This window comes from Danio rerio, chromosome 12 (assembly GCF_052040795.2).
Source record: "Danio rerio strain M-AB ecotype USA chromosome 12, GRCz13ab, whole genome shotgun sequence".
In the NCBI taxonomy this organism is placed as follows: Eukaryota; Metazoa; Chordata; class Actinopteri; order Cypriniformes; family Danionidae; genus Danio; species Danio rerio.
The window spans coordinates 47,020,001-47,035,000 of NC_141032.1; the positions used below are offsets into that span (position 1 = coordinate 47,020,001).

At 34.9% G+C, this 15,000-nt stretch overlaps 1 protein-coding gene across 6 annotated transcripts in view; it reads right to left on the bottom strand.

Annotated features, from left to right (window-relative positions):
- The window catches only part of dock1 (dedicator of cytokinesis 1), a 502,920-nt gene that overhangs the window by 138,783 nt on the left and 349,137 nt on the right, over positions 1-15,000 (bottom strand). For all 6 annotated transcript variants that reach the window (XR_015944908.1, XR_015503568.1, XR_015503567.1 and 3 more), the window contains 2 exon segments: positions 9,369-9,447; positions 5,172-5,272 (listed from right to left, as the gene is read on the bottom strand). Coding sequence is in view for 3 of the 6 variants with exons in the window: in XM_087275373.1 (XP_087131499.1) it covers positions 5,172-5,272; positions 9,369-9,447 (180 nt within the window). In the remaining 3 variants the exon portion in view is untranslated.

The window sequence follows — 15,000 nt, forward strand, 5'->3', positions numbered from 1 at the left end:
GCTGACGCCTACACAGCACTAATGATGTGACACCATGTTTTTGCCAAAAAAACATTTTTTTTTTAATAAAAATGCAACACATTGCGAATTGACGTCAATATTTGTCAGATTTTTCTGGTTACAGTAAAGTGACTTGTGATACTTTAAATTATATTAAAAATATATTTAAAAAAAAATAATAAAAGTAAAAAAGTTAATAAAAATAATTATTAGTTAAAATAACAGATTTTCAATTGAATTGTGCAATAAACAAATAAACAAATAAAAAAGTATATTTATTTTCACATTTTCACATTTTATTGTGATAAATTACTTAATTATTATTATATAGATACAATTTTGAGCTATATTTTTTCAGATAAAATGCAACAAATATCTACAGTTAATAGCTACCTAATTTATGATTATAGTGACTAAAAATAAGTAAATTAAAATGAATAAACAAAACTTAAGGACATAACTTTTTCAATTGATAAGTTTATTAATTCATTCATTTTCCTTCGGCTAAGTCCCTTTATTCATGAGGGGTCACCACAGCGGAATGAACCGCCAACTTATCCAGCATTTATTTTACACAGCGGATGTCCTTCCAGCTGCAACCCATCACTAGGAAACATCCAAACAAACTTATTCACACATACACTACTGCCAATTTAGTTCATCCAATTAGCCAAGTGTTTGGAAACCTGAGCACCCAGAGGAAACCCACGCCAGCGCGGGGAGAACATGCAAACTCCACACAGAAATGCCAACTGGCCCAGCCAGGACTCGAAGCAGTGACCTTCTTGCCATGAGGCAACATTGCTAACCACTGAGACCCCGCGTTGCCCATAAATAAATTCAATAAATGAAAATTGATAAAATATCAAATAAAATAAGTGTCAACGCTTTATCATTAAAATAAGGAAAACAGTATAAATGTCAATACTGATGGCTTTCACATTACCGTTAAATTAATATATAATAATTAACTAAATAAATTAGCTTATAAACGATTAAAAAAACTGCTCGTTATGGGCAAAACTGTATTAATGCTCTTAAATAAATACAAAAATTAATAAATAAATAACATTACAGCACAATTTGTAGTTGACACTGGTAATAATGTTACTGATAATGTACCAGAAATCAATGAATTAATAAATCAAATGAAATAATTGAATGTCAAGTGATGCTCATTTAGGTTTGTGAGATATCCAAAACTTCAATAAGTCAAAAATATCAACAACACTAATATCAGTTCCATTATCTGAACGATACTTTACTTGTTTTTCTAATTCATACATCTGATTCCTCCACAAAATAAAAACAAACCAGATGCCAAGATTGATTTCTGGTGAATTCACAAAATCTGTGCCATTCAGCCCAAAACCCCCAGAGTAAGAGCTGCTGTTTGTGACACCAGCACTGCATGTCCTGAGAAAATGGGTCAGAAACACGTCCTCGTGTTCCCGACAAGACTGTGATTCCAGAGTCCTGACAGACACTGATCCGTCTCTAGCAAACAGAGCTCACTCACGCCACAGGCAAACACATACACACGGAGAGAGAGAGAATGAGAGAAGCTCCTTCATCTGTCTCTCCTCGTCTTTAAACAGTGATGCAGAAACAGTGAAGGGAAGTTTGTTTTCAAGAAAATGTCCTGCACAACTTCCCTTTTTTTGGTTTGCTTTTACTATTCCTCAAATTCCTCCCACTTCAAGCCGATACTGCAGTATTCAGTATTGTATTGTCAACATTTCTCATGTTTATTATCTCCTTAAAGTACACATGCAATCAAAACTAACCATATTGATTGCGTTAGCTCACATTGCTAGTTTTGTGCTGAACAATTAATCTGTGCATGTCGTTAAGAAAACAACAAATGTTTGCCCTTCTAATCTTTAGTTGAAATCTGAAAATGCACTTCCTGTTTGTGTTCAGTTAAATTCTCAGATTAGGGCTGCGTCCGAAACCGCATACTTCCATACTATATAGTACGCCAAAATCAGTATGCGAGCCGAGTAGTATGTCCGAATACATAGAATTCGAAAATCAGTATGCGAGAAGTACCCGGATGACTTAATACTTCCGGCGAGATTCCGGAGTGCGCATCTCATGCATGCTGCGCTATCCCATGATGCCCCGCGAGCGAATTTATGAATGGGAGTGAAGCGACGCAAATTACGCAGGTAGGTCGCGTGACCATGACAAAATGGCGGATGTAGTACTTCCGAATTCCATTCATACTTTCACATTCATACTGTATAAAACGTACTTTTCTAACGGCCGAGTAGTACGTTTAAATTCAAATGCAGTACCTACTGAGTAGTAGGCGGTTTCGGACGCAGCCTAGGTGTGTCTGAGTTATTGGGCGAGGCTAACATACTTAGCCACTCCCCTCTAGCTGTCAGTTTTGACAACAAACAGAAATGGTGAGAAGGGGTCCGTTCTTCGTACGTGGATTAGCTGGATTTGGTTATTGACGATTTGACACGATCCAGGATCGTTTCGTTTTTCAAAGCTGATCTGAGAGATGTTGTCATAGCAACAATTCTGCTAGGTCAAACCTGATCGGGAGCAGGTTCAATTCATATAAACAGGATTAGATCGACTCAGTTCAAGCAAAGATAATACAAAAGTATGTTCCGAATTCTGATATTTTCTTACTGTAGTACTTATATACACTTGGGAAAATGGTAAATATTTTTAAACTATATATATATATATATATATATATATATATATATATATAAAGTTATAGTCATTAATAACATAAATAAAGTTATACACATTAATAAACTTATGCAATCTGCACCCTCGAAATGAAAGTACAAAGACTGCCACCTGGTAGTGCAAAGAGAAAACTTATTGATATGAACTTTTTAGATCGCTTTAGTACAATTTGTGTATGATAATAGAAATGCACAATATGTGACTTAAAAAAAAAAGCCATATTACATTTCAGCAGTCATAAACAGGTTTTGACAGTTAATATGACGGGGATTTGATGCTTCACAAAAGTTGCAGACGCCTTTACCAATATCAAAATGCTTTTGTAAACATCCAGTTATTCTTTAACCCGATTAAAAAAACAGTTTCTATAATAAAGAAAATATTTTCTAAATGCAGAACTAAATACATTGATTTGCATTGAAATACATGATGAATACTCTTGACACATGAAAGTGTAAACCCTGCAGCTCACAACAAATGTAGAAGGTTATTGCGTGTCATATTACACAAGCCGTTTACTGCTAATTTGATGTAATTTTGCTCACATGGATAATTGAATATTAATCAGATGATGTCATTACGCTGCTGTGCTGTCAGCCAATCGTTGCATTGCTGATCATGATTTCGAGGATCGATAGATCTGTCCTTCACAACACACGCAGCGATCTCAGATCAGTTCATCCAGACATTCTAATCTGATTCGCGAACTTCTTTGAAGAACCAAATTAGCGAGAGATCAGTTATCGAGATGAAAAGATCCATGATCTGCCAAATCATCTTAGATCATTTAAGTGAGGTACGAAGAACGGACCCCAGGAGTCTGTTTCTCCTCAAACCCTTCTCCCCATCTTTATGAATGAAATGCCTACTTTACTACATCCAATCAGCTCACAGTCAAAAAAAAAATAAATAAAACAAGCCACGCCCACTGTTTCTCATTTAATATTCAGTTTCTCTAGGAACTCCATCAAGGTGGGCGTGTTGAGTAATGCGCCAAAGTTGAAAATCTTTCAACTTTATGCAAATGAAGAGACTTTCTTGAGCGACAGCCAATAGAAGCACCAGTAGAGCTCACTTGATCCTCTCTCAGCTCGCTCAGAGGTATTCTCTGTGTTGTTGACCTACACAGGCCTGCGTTTGCAGCAGATTGCCACCCAGAGCGACAGGCAGCTACAAAGTTGCTGCTAGTGTGAATGAGGCATCGACATCATATTGTCATGTCATTTTATTTTTTTTACATTTAAATTTTCTATTGAGATTGTTAAAATTACGCTTTGAATGTCTGTCGTCAAATTTAATGACGATATTAATGACTTCTATTAATATATTAATGATAGATTTTTACTTTTATTTAAAAATCTGACTTTTTTTTTGTAATACAGTCCTTAAATGTGGTACTAGACCGCCCACGAAGATCTGCACCTTACTTTCATTTTCACTTTCACATGGAGAGCAACGATTTTTCACGACACTGAATATGTGGTTATCAAAGACATGTTCATGTTATGCATTTGCTATTAGAAAGTTATGTTTTGCCATTTTAATAAAATAACAATGTTGGAAAGAACTGCCCACATAATTATGAAAAGTCAGGGTATTTCACAGTAGATCAGTGGTCACCAAACTTGTTCCTGGAGGTCCGGTGTCCTACAGATTTTAGCTCCAACCCTAATCAAACACACCTGAACAAGCTAATCAAGGTCTTACTTGGTATACTTGAAACATCCAGGCAGGTGTGTTGAGGCAAGGTTGGAGCTAAACCCTGCAGGGACACCTGCCCTCCAGGATCAGGATTGGTGACCCCTGCAGTAGATGAACAGAAAATGGCTACGAAGATCAAGATACGGATGCTGTAAATGAACGGATATTTCTGTTTACAGGGCAAAGTAAATCAATGAAAACAAAAATTCACTTTGGAATATTGTAATGTGTTCGTTTCCGGAAGAAAAGCCAAGAAAAAAGCAGCTCTTAAGAGGTCAGGGTGAGGTCAAGCAACATAAAAATAAAATGTGTTTTTATTATTATTATTAATATTATTATTATTGTTTATTAATTTTCCTTCGGCTTAGTCCCTTATTTATCATGTGTTGCCACAGTGGAATGAACTGTTAATTATTCCTGCATATGTTTTATGCAGCGGATGCCCTTTCAGCCACAACCCAGTACAAGGAAACACCCATACACTCAAATTCACACTCATACACTACGGACAATTTAGTTTATTCAGTTCACCTATAGCGCATGTGTTTGGCCTGTGGGGGAAACCGGAGCACCCGGAGGAAACCCACGCCAACACGAGGAGAACATGCAAACTCCAAACAGAAATCCCAACTGACCTAGCCGAGACTAGAACCAGCAACCTTCTTGCTGTGAGGCCCAAGTGCTAAAGACTGAGCCATGTGTGTTATTATTATTATTATTATTATTATTGTGGGAAAGTGTCTATTAATGCTTACTTGTGGAAGATCTTGGCCCGTTTGTCACTAGAAAAGTTCTCCAGCTGCAAAGACTCCTGGGTAAGGAACGCCACAGCAAGATGAAAGTAGTTATTCCACAACTGAGGGGGAAAAAAGAAAAACATTGGATTAAATTCAGTTCCTAAAATCAGTAAATATGGACTAAAGGGCCACCTTTCTCCAAGCACAAAAACTGTCTCAATAAATGTTTCATTCTTTTAATTTTTAAAAGATTTTAATAAAAACAATCCTACTGAAATATATATTTTCTGAAAAAAAAAGTAGATTATATAATGCGTACAAAATGAGTAAACCCCTTACAGATCTCTGTTCTAAATGAATATATTCTATAGAATGCTCTACAATATTATGTTTGTGCATATACATTAGATTAGACAGTATGGAAGCCAAATCTGGAGCTAATCTAACAAAAAACTAACTATAACAGCCCAGAAATGACAACACCCAAATTAATATGATAAGGAAAAAATAAAAATAAAAAGTTTATGAACAGGAAAAAAAAGAGAAACATGACACAAAATATTAAATTTAGTAGGTTTTTTTTTTTATTTGCATGAGTTTAAATGAATTGTCTTTCTATTCCTAAACACACTGAGTAAGCAAACTCTTATTGTAATGGATATAATGGTTTAAACAAATGCACAAAGTATGTGATTCTTTTCTTTTTTAAACATTTCCCAAATTATGTTTAACAGAGCAAGAAAATTTTCACAGTATGTCAGATAATATTTTTTCTTCTGGAGAAAGTCTTCGGTTAGAATAAAAGCAGTTTTAAAATTTTTAATAATCATTTTAAGGTCAATATTATTAGCCTCTTTAAGCTATATACTTTTTTTATAGTCTACAGAACAAACCATCATTATAGACTAACTTGCCTAATTACTCTAACCTGCCTTGTTAACCTAGTTAATGTCACTTTAAGCTGTATAGACGCGTCTTGAAGAATATCTAGTAAAATATTATTTACTGTCATCATGGCAAAGATAAAATAAATCAGTTATTAGAAATGAGTTATTAAAACTATTATGTTTAGAAATGTGTTGAAAAATCTTCTCTTCATTAAAGTGAAATTGGAGAAAAAAATAAACAGGGGGGGGGCAAATAATTCTGACTTCAACCATATATGATGCACAAAAAATGCAAAGAACAACGTTTAAGCAATAAATATATGGGCAACAGTGAAGTCACTCAGAGTGATCATTTCAAAACAATTCATTGTCTTCTAAAAGCTAAAACCTGCATATCTAGATGGATTCATGGATAAAATACAGCCGAGACAACAATAACCAGCAGAACCATCACCAGCACAATACTGAGAGTATAGAGACGCTTCAAAAATTCAAATCAGACACTGGGAAATTGCCGTCTATTAGCCTGTCATGAGTTGTTCTGCTGGAGAGAAATTTAATGATCGCCGCTGGAACACAAGCAGACCGGTAGTCACGAATAAGAAATCTCCTTTCATAAACAAGACTGTATGTTTCCATTACTTACAGGTAGCAATTTACTAGTCTAAATGCATTATATAGCGACTGAAGGGACAGTTCAGCTAAAGAACAAATCTAATTTATGCTCAATGAAGTCAAAGCAAACTAATAATCTCTCTAGCTCTGAACACAAATGGAGATTTAGCTCAATTAAATTGCTAACAAATAGAGTTTACATAAGCAACGAAATGCAAACAATGTCATTGAAGTCAACTGTTCACATTGCAGCAAATCATCATGCATTTTGTTAAAAACAAGACATCAACCCTAAGAAATGTGAGGCAGTGCAAGCTACTTCAATAAAAAAACGAATGAAAGAATGGATGATTGATTAATTTGAGTAGGGGGGGGGGGTTATTGATTGATCTTATTTATTTATAATGTATTAAATAAATAGTCAATTACATTTTTCTTTCATTCTAATAACACACATATAATCAAGGGTCGGCGACGCAGTGGCGCAGTAGGTAGTGCTGTTCTTGGCTCAGTTGGCGTTTCTGTGTGGTGTTTGCATGTTCTCCCTGCGTTTCCCCCAAAGTCCAAAGACATGCGGTACAGGTGAATTGGGTAGGCTAAATTGTCCGTAGTGTTATGATTGTGTGTGTGAATGTGTGTGTGGATGATTCCCAGAGATGGGTTGCGGCTGGAAGGGCATCTACTGCGTATAACATGCTGGATAAGTTGGCGGTTCAGAAAAGTAGATTTTTCACCATAGGTGCCCTTTAAAGTCCACCATTTAATAATTTGGCAAATAATTTGATTGCTGATGTCCATGTAAACACAGTCTCTGTCCTTCTCTCCTGTGTCTGTGTGTTTGTTTTGCCTCTGTGAAAATCAGCGCATGCCCAAACCGACACTCCCATTTTTATGCAAATTTTTACAGACCTTCCCTCTTTCCCTCCAATGACACTCCCCTTTTAAACAGAGCTGGACACGCCCACTTTCCTGACTTTTTCCAAAGTAGAGGTGTGAAAACACCCTGCTGAAACAGGGGGGTTTCATGGCCCTTTAAAAGTTTGAGAACCACTGGTTTTAACAATTAAAACTTTAAAAATAAAGTCAGATAAAAAAAAAAAAGAAATTAAAAAACCTTTATTTGTCTCCCAAACATTTTTTCTTCTATTGTAATATCACCCTGCAAACTACTCTTTCAACAAATAACAATATAAGAATGATAATTATAATGATGATAATAACAGGGAGGGAAACCCCTGTTTTAATAAAGGCTTTGACTCTCAAGTAACCATTTATAGGAAAACACCTTTTATATATATATATATATATATATATATATATATATATATATATATATATATATATATATATATATATATATATATTAGGGATGTAACGGTATCAGAATTTCACGGTACGGTAATACCTCGGTATGAATGTCACGGTACGGTATTTATTGAATCATTTACAGGAAAAAACTAAACTTATGAAAATACTCCAAAAAAGTGCCAAAAGTGTCAATGACAAACAAATTAGTCATCTATCTGTAAGCTTTGAAACAGGAACTTCAATTTTAATAACAAAAAAATATTAAACCATGTAAAAAAAATAAAGTTTCAATTTAGTATTGTTGAAAACTCATCACATTCAACATTTAATCACTCACTCACTTAGATAGAGATGGGTTTAAAGGAAAATTATCATATAAATATAATCTGGTAAAAGCTGGTATCTCTGGGCATTTACAATGTCCCCTGCAACAGAAAAAAAACCCTCTCATTTGGGACTGAGGTTTCTGGGACAAGAGAGATATGACTTGGCCCAGGTTGACAGCAGTGGGTAACGTTGTGCATTGTCTTTCCCCCACTTGAGAGGACAAACCATGGGTAAGATAAAGATCTCATGTCTGCATCAATCTGAACAGTGTGCTGCCAACACCGCTATTCAGTACGCTCGCGACAACACAGCTGATAAGAACTCGCGCGACAACACAGCTGATAAGAACTCGCGCGACAACACCGCTATTCAGTACGCGCGCGACAACACAGCTGATAAGAACTCGCGCGACAACACAGCTGATAAGAACTCGCGCGACAACACAGCTGATAAGAACTCGCGCGACAACACCGCTATTCAGTACGCGAGCGGCGACAACACCCGCTTTAGAGTTTTCCAGCTCTTTTTCATCCCCGCTTCTAGCAGCACACTCCATTTCCGCATTACTGGATCTGTAGCGACAACAGACCGCAAGGGATGATGGTCAAGCATGGGCTGATGGGAAATGTAGTTTTCGCTACCTACCGTTCGCTTCATTCGCCTGAGCAAATTTTCTCAAAAGACCTATAGTTTTACAGAGTCATGCGACTTCGGTAATATCGAAAAAAATTACTATTGCGGTATGACGGTATTTACAATACCGTTACATCCCTAATATATGTATATATATATATATATATATATATATATATATATATATATATATATATATATGTATATATATATATATATATATATATATATATATATATATATATATATATATATATATATATATATATATATATGTATATTGTATATCGAGATATGATATTTTGCCCATATCGCCCAGCCATACGAAGAACACACCCCAGAAGTTGTCCTTCATGTTGACAAAATGAGAAGTAGCACATATTAGCAATTGATTTGGACCAAAATCCCTTTCTATCAAGTGCATTAATTGAATTTTCAACCTCACCTGCAGCTCAAAGTTGGTTTGATCCAGGAACTTCTTGCTGAGAACAGCAGCGTATTGATTGATGGCTCGCAGGAAGACTCTGAAATAAGACAATAATGGGATTTAATTCAGCGTAAAAGAGACCACTGCCATAATATGATTATAACTAAACAAGAATTAGTTGAGTCTGAGTTGGAGATCCTGTAGAAAAGGAGTCATAAACACAGACAGTTGCACTCAGAATAATGTCATTCCAGGAAGAACATAAACTACAGATGATAAAGTTAATCACAGCTCTTTAACTCGGCACACTGAGACCACATTACAGGATATTACACACTTAAAGACACTCCGAGTTCAATAAAGCCCACCGCTAATGAACTATTAGAGAGAACAAGGCATCTTTAGATATTCCTCTAACTGTGTCAGTGCTGAAGATGAGAGAGGGGAAAATTAATCGATGCAAATCACTGCAAAACATCATTCTGCAATCAAATGGAGGATAAACCATTGAAAGTGGTGGATTTTAAAGAGCTGTAATGTCATTGTGAGTGCTAAAACGGTCAATTTTATAATATAAACCTTTGCTATTGCTGATCAAAAGAGTCTTACAGTACAAAAAAAAAAAAACAATAAATATAAATTGCATGACTACTCATAATCATTTAAAGTCTGTAATGGTATTTTGAGTGCTAAATTGTAAATTTTGCATTATAAACCTTTTCTATTAGTGACCAATAGTGTCCTAAAATACAAAATAAGACACAATAAAATAAATGTATAGTGATTGCTTAAAATCACAGCTATGTATGTGATATTGTGATGCGTATTCTTCTAGTATAAAGTGATTCGCAATCAATTTATTCAGTCATTTTCAATAAATAATGCAAGCATCTGTAAAGCTGAAAGCATGTCAAACCAACAAACAAATGAATAAGCAAACAAACAAATATCTTTTAAAGAACATGCATAAAAAGTTGAGTAAAATGCATTAAGAAACTGGCCTTATATAAATGGCATTAATTAATAATATTAATATTATAATAAGCACTATACTACTACAACAGTATTTGCAAAGCAATAAAATGAAAATGCTACAAGTTAAATGTACATTTGTTTCAGGTTATAAATAAAAATAAATAAATAAATAAATAAACAAATAAATGAATAAATGAATTATTTGATTAATTAAGCACATGCATAAGTTGAGTAAAATATTAAGAATTTAAATAAACTACATTATTTTTAATATTATAATAAGGTTAATTAATTAATAAATGCCAATAAATAAATACTTTTTGAAGATCATGAATAAGAAGCTGAGGAAAATGCATTAAGAAACTGGAGTTCAATAAATTAAATCAATAAACAACAACAACAACAACAACAACAATAATAATAATAATTATTATTATTATTATAATTATTATTATAAAACAAGTACTATAATATAAAAATAAAATTTAGAAAATAATATAATTAAATAGCTTTAAGTAAAATGCATATTTTTTTCAGTTTATATAAATAAATAAATAAATAAATATATTAATTAATTAATTAATTAAAAGACCATGCATACGTTGAGGGAAATACAATAACTAAAGTTATTAATAAAATTAATAATATAATAAGATAAAACATAGCAAATGTTGTCATTTAATTAATGTTTATAAATAAAACAAAAAAATAATAACAATAAATAAATAAATAAATAAATAGCAAGTATACAATATTACAGTAATATTTACAAAGGAATATAATTAAATTGCTAAGAGTAAAATATATTTTTATTTTCGGTTATAGAAAATAAATAAATACATACATTTTAAAGAACATGCATAGGTTGAGGAAAATACATTAATCAAAGTTACATAAATTAACAATATTATAATAAGAATACACACAGTGAATTAGCAAATGCTGTCATTTAATTGATGTCAATTAATAAAATAACAACAACAGCAACAACAACCATACATTAAAAAATAAAAAAAAATACACTAGGAAACTTAAATGAAATTCATTAATTAATTATATTATCCATTATAATAGGGTTAAAATAGGATTAAAAATAGCAAATGCTGTCATTTAAATATTAAATAGCAATTAAATATAAATAAAATAAATCAATATAAAACGCAATAAGTAAACCACTAGGCCTCATAAACACAAGCCCAGGATTATGTATTAAGAAACGAAACAGTGTTTATATAATAAAGCACTTCAGTTTTCACAAAGATGGTAAATCTAACGTCCAACATTATCATGTAACGACACTTGAGAAAAACCCATATCAAGTGTTAAAGTCACCATCTGAGGAAGATCAGACATTTGTGATTTATTAATATCCAGCATATGGCTGTCTGTGTTTGACAAGTCATTATCGCCTCTGGATTTCAGCAGTATGTCCAGCTGTGTAAACGCATCTGAAGTCTCATTAATGGAGCTTTAATCTGGAGCCGAGCTGAATGACTTGCTGATAAACACCGCAAGTCTGTTCTGCTTTCATTGTAGAGACTCATTCAATCTGCTTATAATGAGCTGGAGACATCAGTAAAAGTCGATGATGACAAATCCAAATCACAGTTCTGCTGCAATATGTTGCCTTAAAGTAATTCAAAGTGCTTTACATAAACAGGGATAAAACAGACAAGTATAAGAAAATAAAAACAAAGAATAAAATGATTCAAAACAGATTAAAATGTGTTAAAACAGGTTTTAAAGGAATGAAAAAGAAAAGAAAGACATAATAGTGTAATCTGTCGGCTACTGAGAATGCGTGAGTGATTTAAAGAAATATCGCACCTCTCTGCAGTAAACCGCAGTAAAGCAGAACATGGTCTAACCCAGGGGTGTCAAACACAGCCCGCTGGCCGGATCACTATATATATATACACACACACACACACACACACACACACACACACACACACACACACACACACACACACACAGACACACAACAATTCTGTATGGATCTTGAATCTGATTGGCTGATAGCCGTGAAATATTTAAGTAATATCAGCATCCGTACAGCCTTTTTACCCTTTGTGTATTACTCCGCCCACAACAAGCCAGCAACAAGACACTACAGTTTGACAAATATTACTGCTGTTACACAACAAAATATACTTTTGAGGCTTTTTTTGTCAAGAATGTAGCTGTTTAAATTGCAACTATGAAGTTTGTTCGCAAGAATCGTGCCTATTTTAAATATTTACAATTTCTGAGAGACAGCTCGTCTGCCACAGTTGACATTTTCTAGCCACAAGTTGGCGACAGAACTGCATAATAAGCCTTTACGCTTAGAAGATAAAACAGTCTGGAGTATCCTGTATTTCAGACCAGTCTCCTGCAAACATCCCGTTTTTATTTCTTCCTTAAAAAAGTCCCGTAATTTCACCCACCCCTCTCTTTGGTACAGTCTGTAAACTAAACACCCCCGGGTTGCCAACTTTGGTACAGTACCCGATTGAAGCGGCCACCCAAAACCCGCTGCATCCTGTTCTAAACCTCACCCCCGAACACCCCCTCCCCTCCGGTCTCCTGGGTTTTCAGAGACATGTTGGCAGGTTAGATGATCTCTCTTATGTATGTTGTAGCGCTGTATTTATACCGATTTGCTTGCAAATCAGAAATGTGTGTTGTGTTGGCAAATTGAAATAAGCAAAGTCTGCATGTGTAGCATTTTTCCTTATCGCAAACACAACAGCAGTCTGGTAACGTTAGTGGATTCGTCGTTATTTTCGGGGTTAATTATTGTGAAATCCCGATTGCAAGAGAGAAATACTGTATACTGTAACACTGTAAGAAGAGATCTCTGTAAATGGATGGCATATCATGTCACGTTCAGCCTTATAATCTTAAAGTGTGAGCAAATATCAACAGTTTTGTCATCACTTTAGACAGAGTCATTCAAACACTAGCTCTAAAGTGAAGTTGGTGAATTAGTAACGGCTTCTGCTGTTTTGAAGTCAGCTGCAGATGTGAATGAATGGCGGAAAAAAGTAGTTCCTAATAAAAGGGGGTTTTTAGACTCTCCTTGTTTGAGTGTAAACTCTGAGCTGCTGAGCTGCTGCTGCGCTGATGGTCGTGGGGAGTGGAGAACATGAGTCTGATTCCAGCGACGCTCCAGGGACAGACGAGTCTTCATTGAGGCCATCTTCCAGCATAAACCACGGCGAATGAAGTTCTGCACAAGACTTTTGGCCAGTGGAGAAATTGAAATGGTCGTGCCCAACTGAGTCTGGTTCTCTCAAGGTTTTTTTTCTTCACTCCCATCAGGTGAAGTTTTTTTCCCTCTCCGCTGTCGCCACTGCCTCGCATGGTTCAGGATTGGTAGAGCTACGCATCGATGAATTTGCTCTTCAGTGTTTGAACTCTCAGTAATGATTAAATCACACTGAACTGAGCTAAACTGAACTGAACTTAAACACTAAAACCTGAACCACACTGTTCCAGTTACTGAACCACACTGTTCCAGTTACTATGACCATTTATGTGAAGCTGCTTTGACACAATCTACACTGTAAAAGCGCTTTACAAATAAAGCTGAATTGAATTGAATTAAACTACAGCCTCCCACCAGTGCTTATATACAGCCAAATCGCACTGCTACTCGTGTGATATTGTTCATATATATATATTTATACAACAGTTCTGTCTGGTTCTCGAATCTGATAGCCGTGATATATTTAAGTAATATCAGCACCCATACAGCCTCTTTATCCATTGTGTATTACTCCGCCCACATACAGCCAGCAAAAAGCAGACACTGCAGATCTAATGTTTGAAAGATGCTTGCTCAGCTGTTTAACTGTCAGCTTATGATTTGAATCCAACGTGGAAGAAAGTAGTTCCTCACACAAAAGGGTTTTTGAGACTCTACATGTTTGATTTTGTTTTTATATAAACAATTATGCCGTCAAACTGTTGTATAAACGCAATATCACACTCGTAGCAGTGCGATATGGCTGTATATTGGCACTGGTGGGGGCACTAAGGCACTCCTTCCACCAGTGCCGATATACAGCCATATCGCACTGCTACTCGTGTGATATTGCTCATATATATAACATATTTGAAGTGCTTTGGCAATACTTTACTGAATGTCATGCCAATAAAGCAACTTGAACTTGAGAGAGAGAGAGAGAGAGAGAGAGAGAGAGAGAGAGAGAGAGAGAGAGAGAGAGAGAGAGAAAGAGAGTAAGCTGATATAGATATAGATAGTATGCTGATTACTGCTTTGACTATTGAATTCATATCTGACTCTAGATATATTCAAAATACACCACTATGATGATATTAGATAATAACCATGTTTTTTTCTCTATTACCCAACGCATAAACAGGTTAAATCCTGCCAGTTGAAAGCATGTCATCAGAACTATACTAATGTGTACTGTCATTTCTAGCGGTGTAAATGACACTTACAGTCTGAAACTCTCCACAAAGATGGGAAGAATTCTGCATATCTTCTAACCTACAGTGTGTTTCATTGATTGAGCGCTTCTACAGTCAAAAACACATTTCATGTCAGAATGACAGATAGCTCAGCGCTTCGTCTGATATTATAACACAAATCAACGCTTAACATCTTCTCCTGGAAGGCATTTTGAGGATATTTTACTGACACAGACTGTGTGTGTGTGTT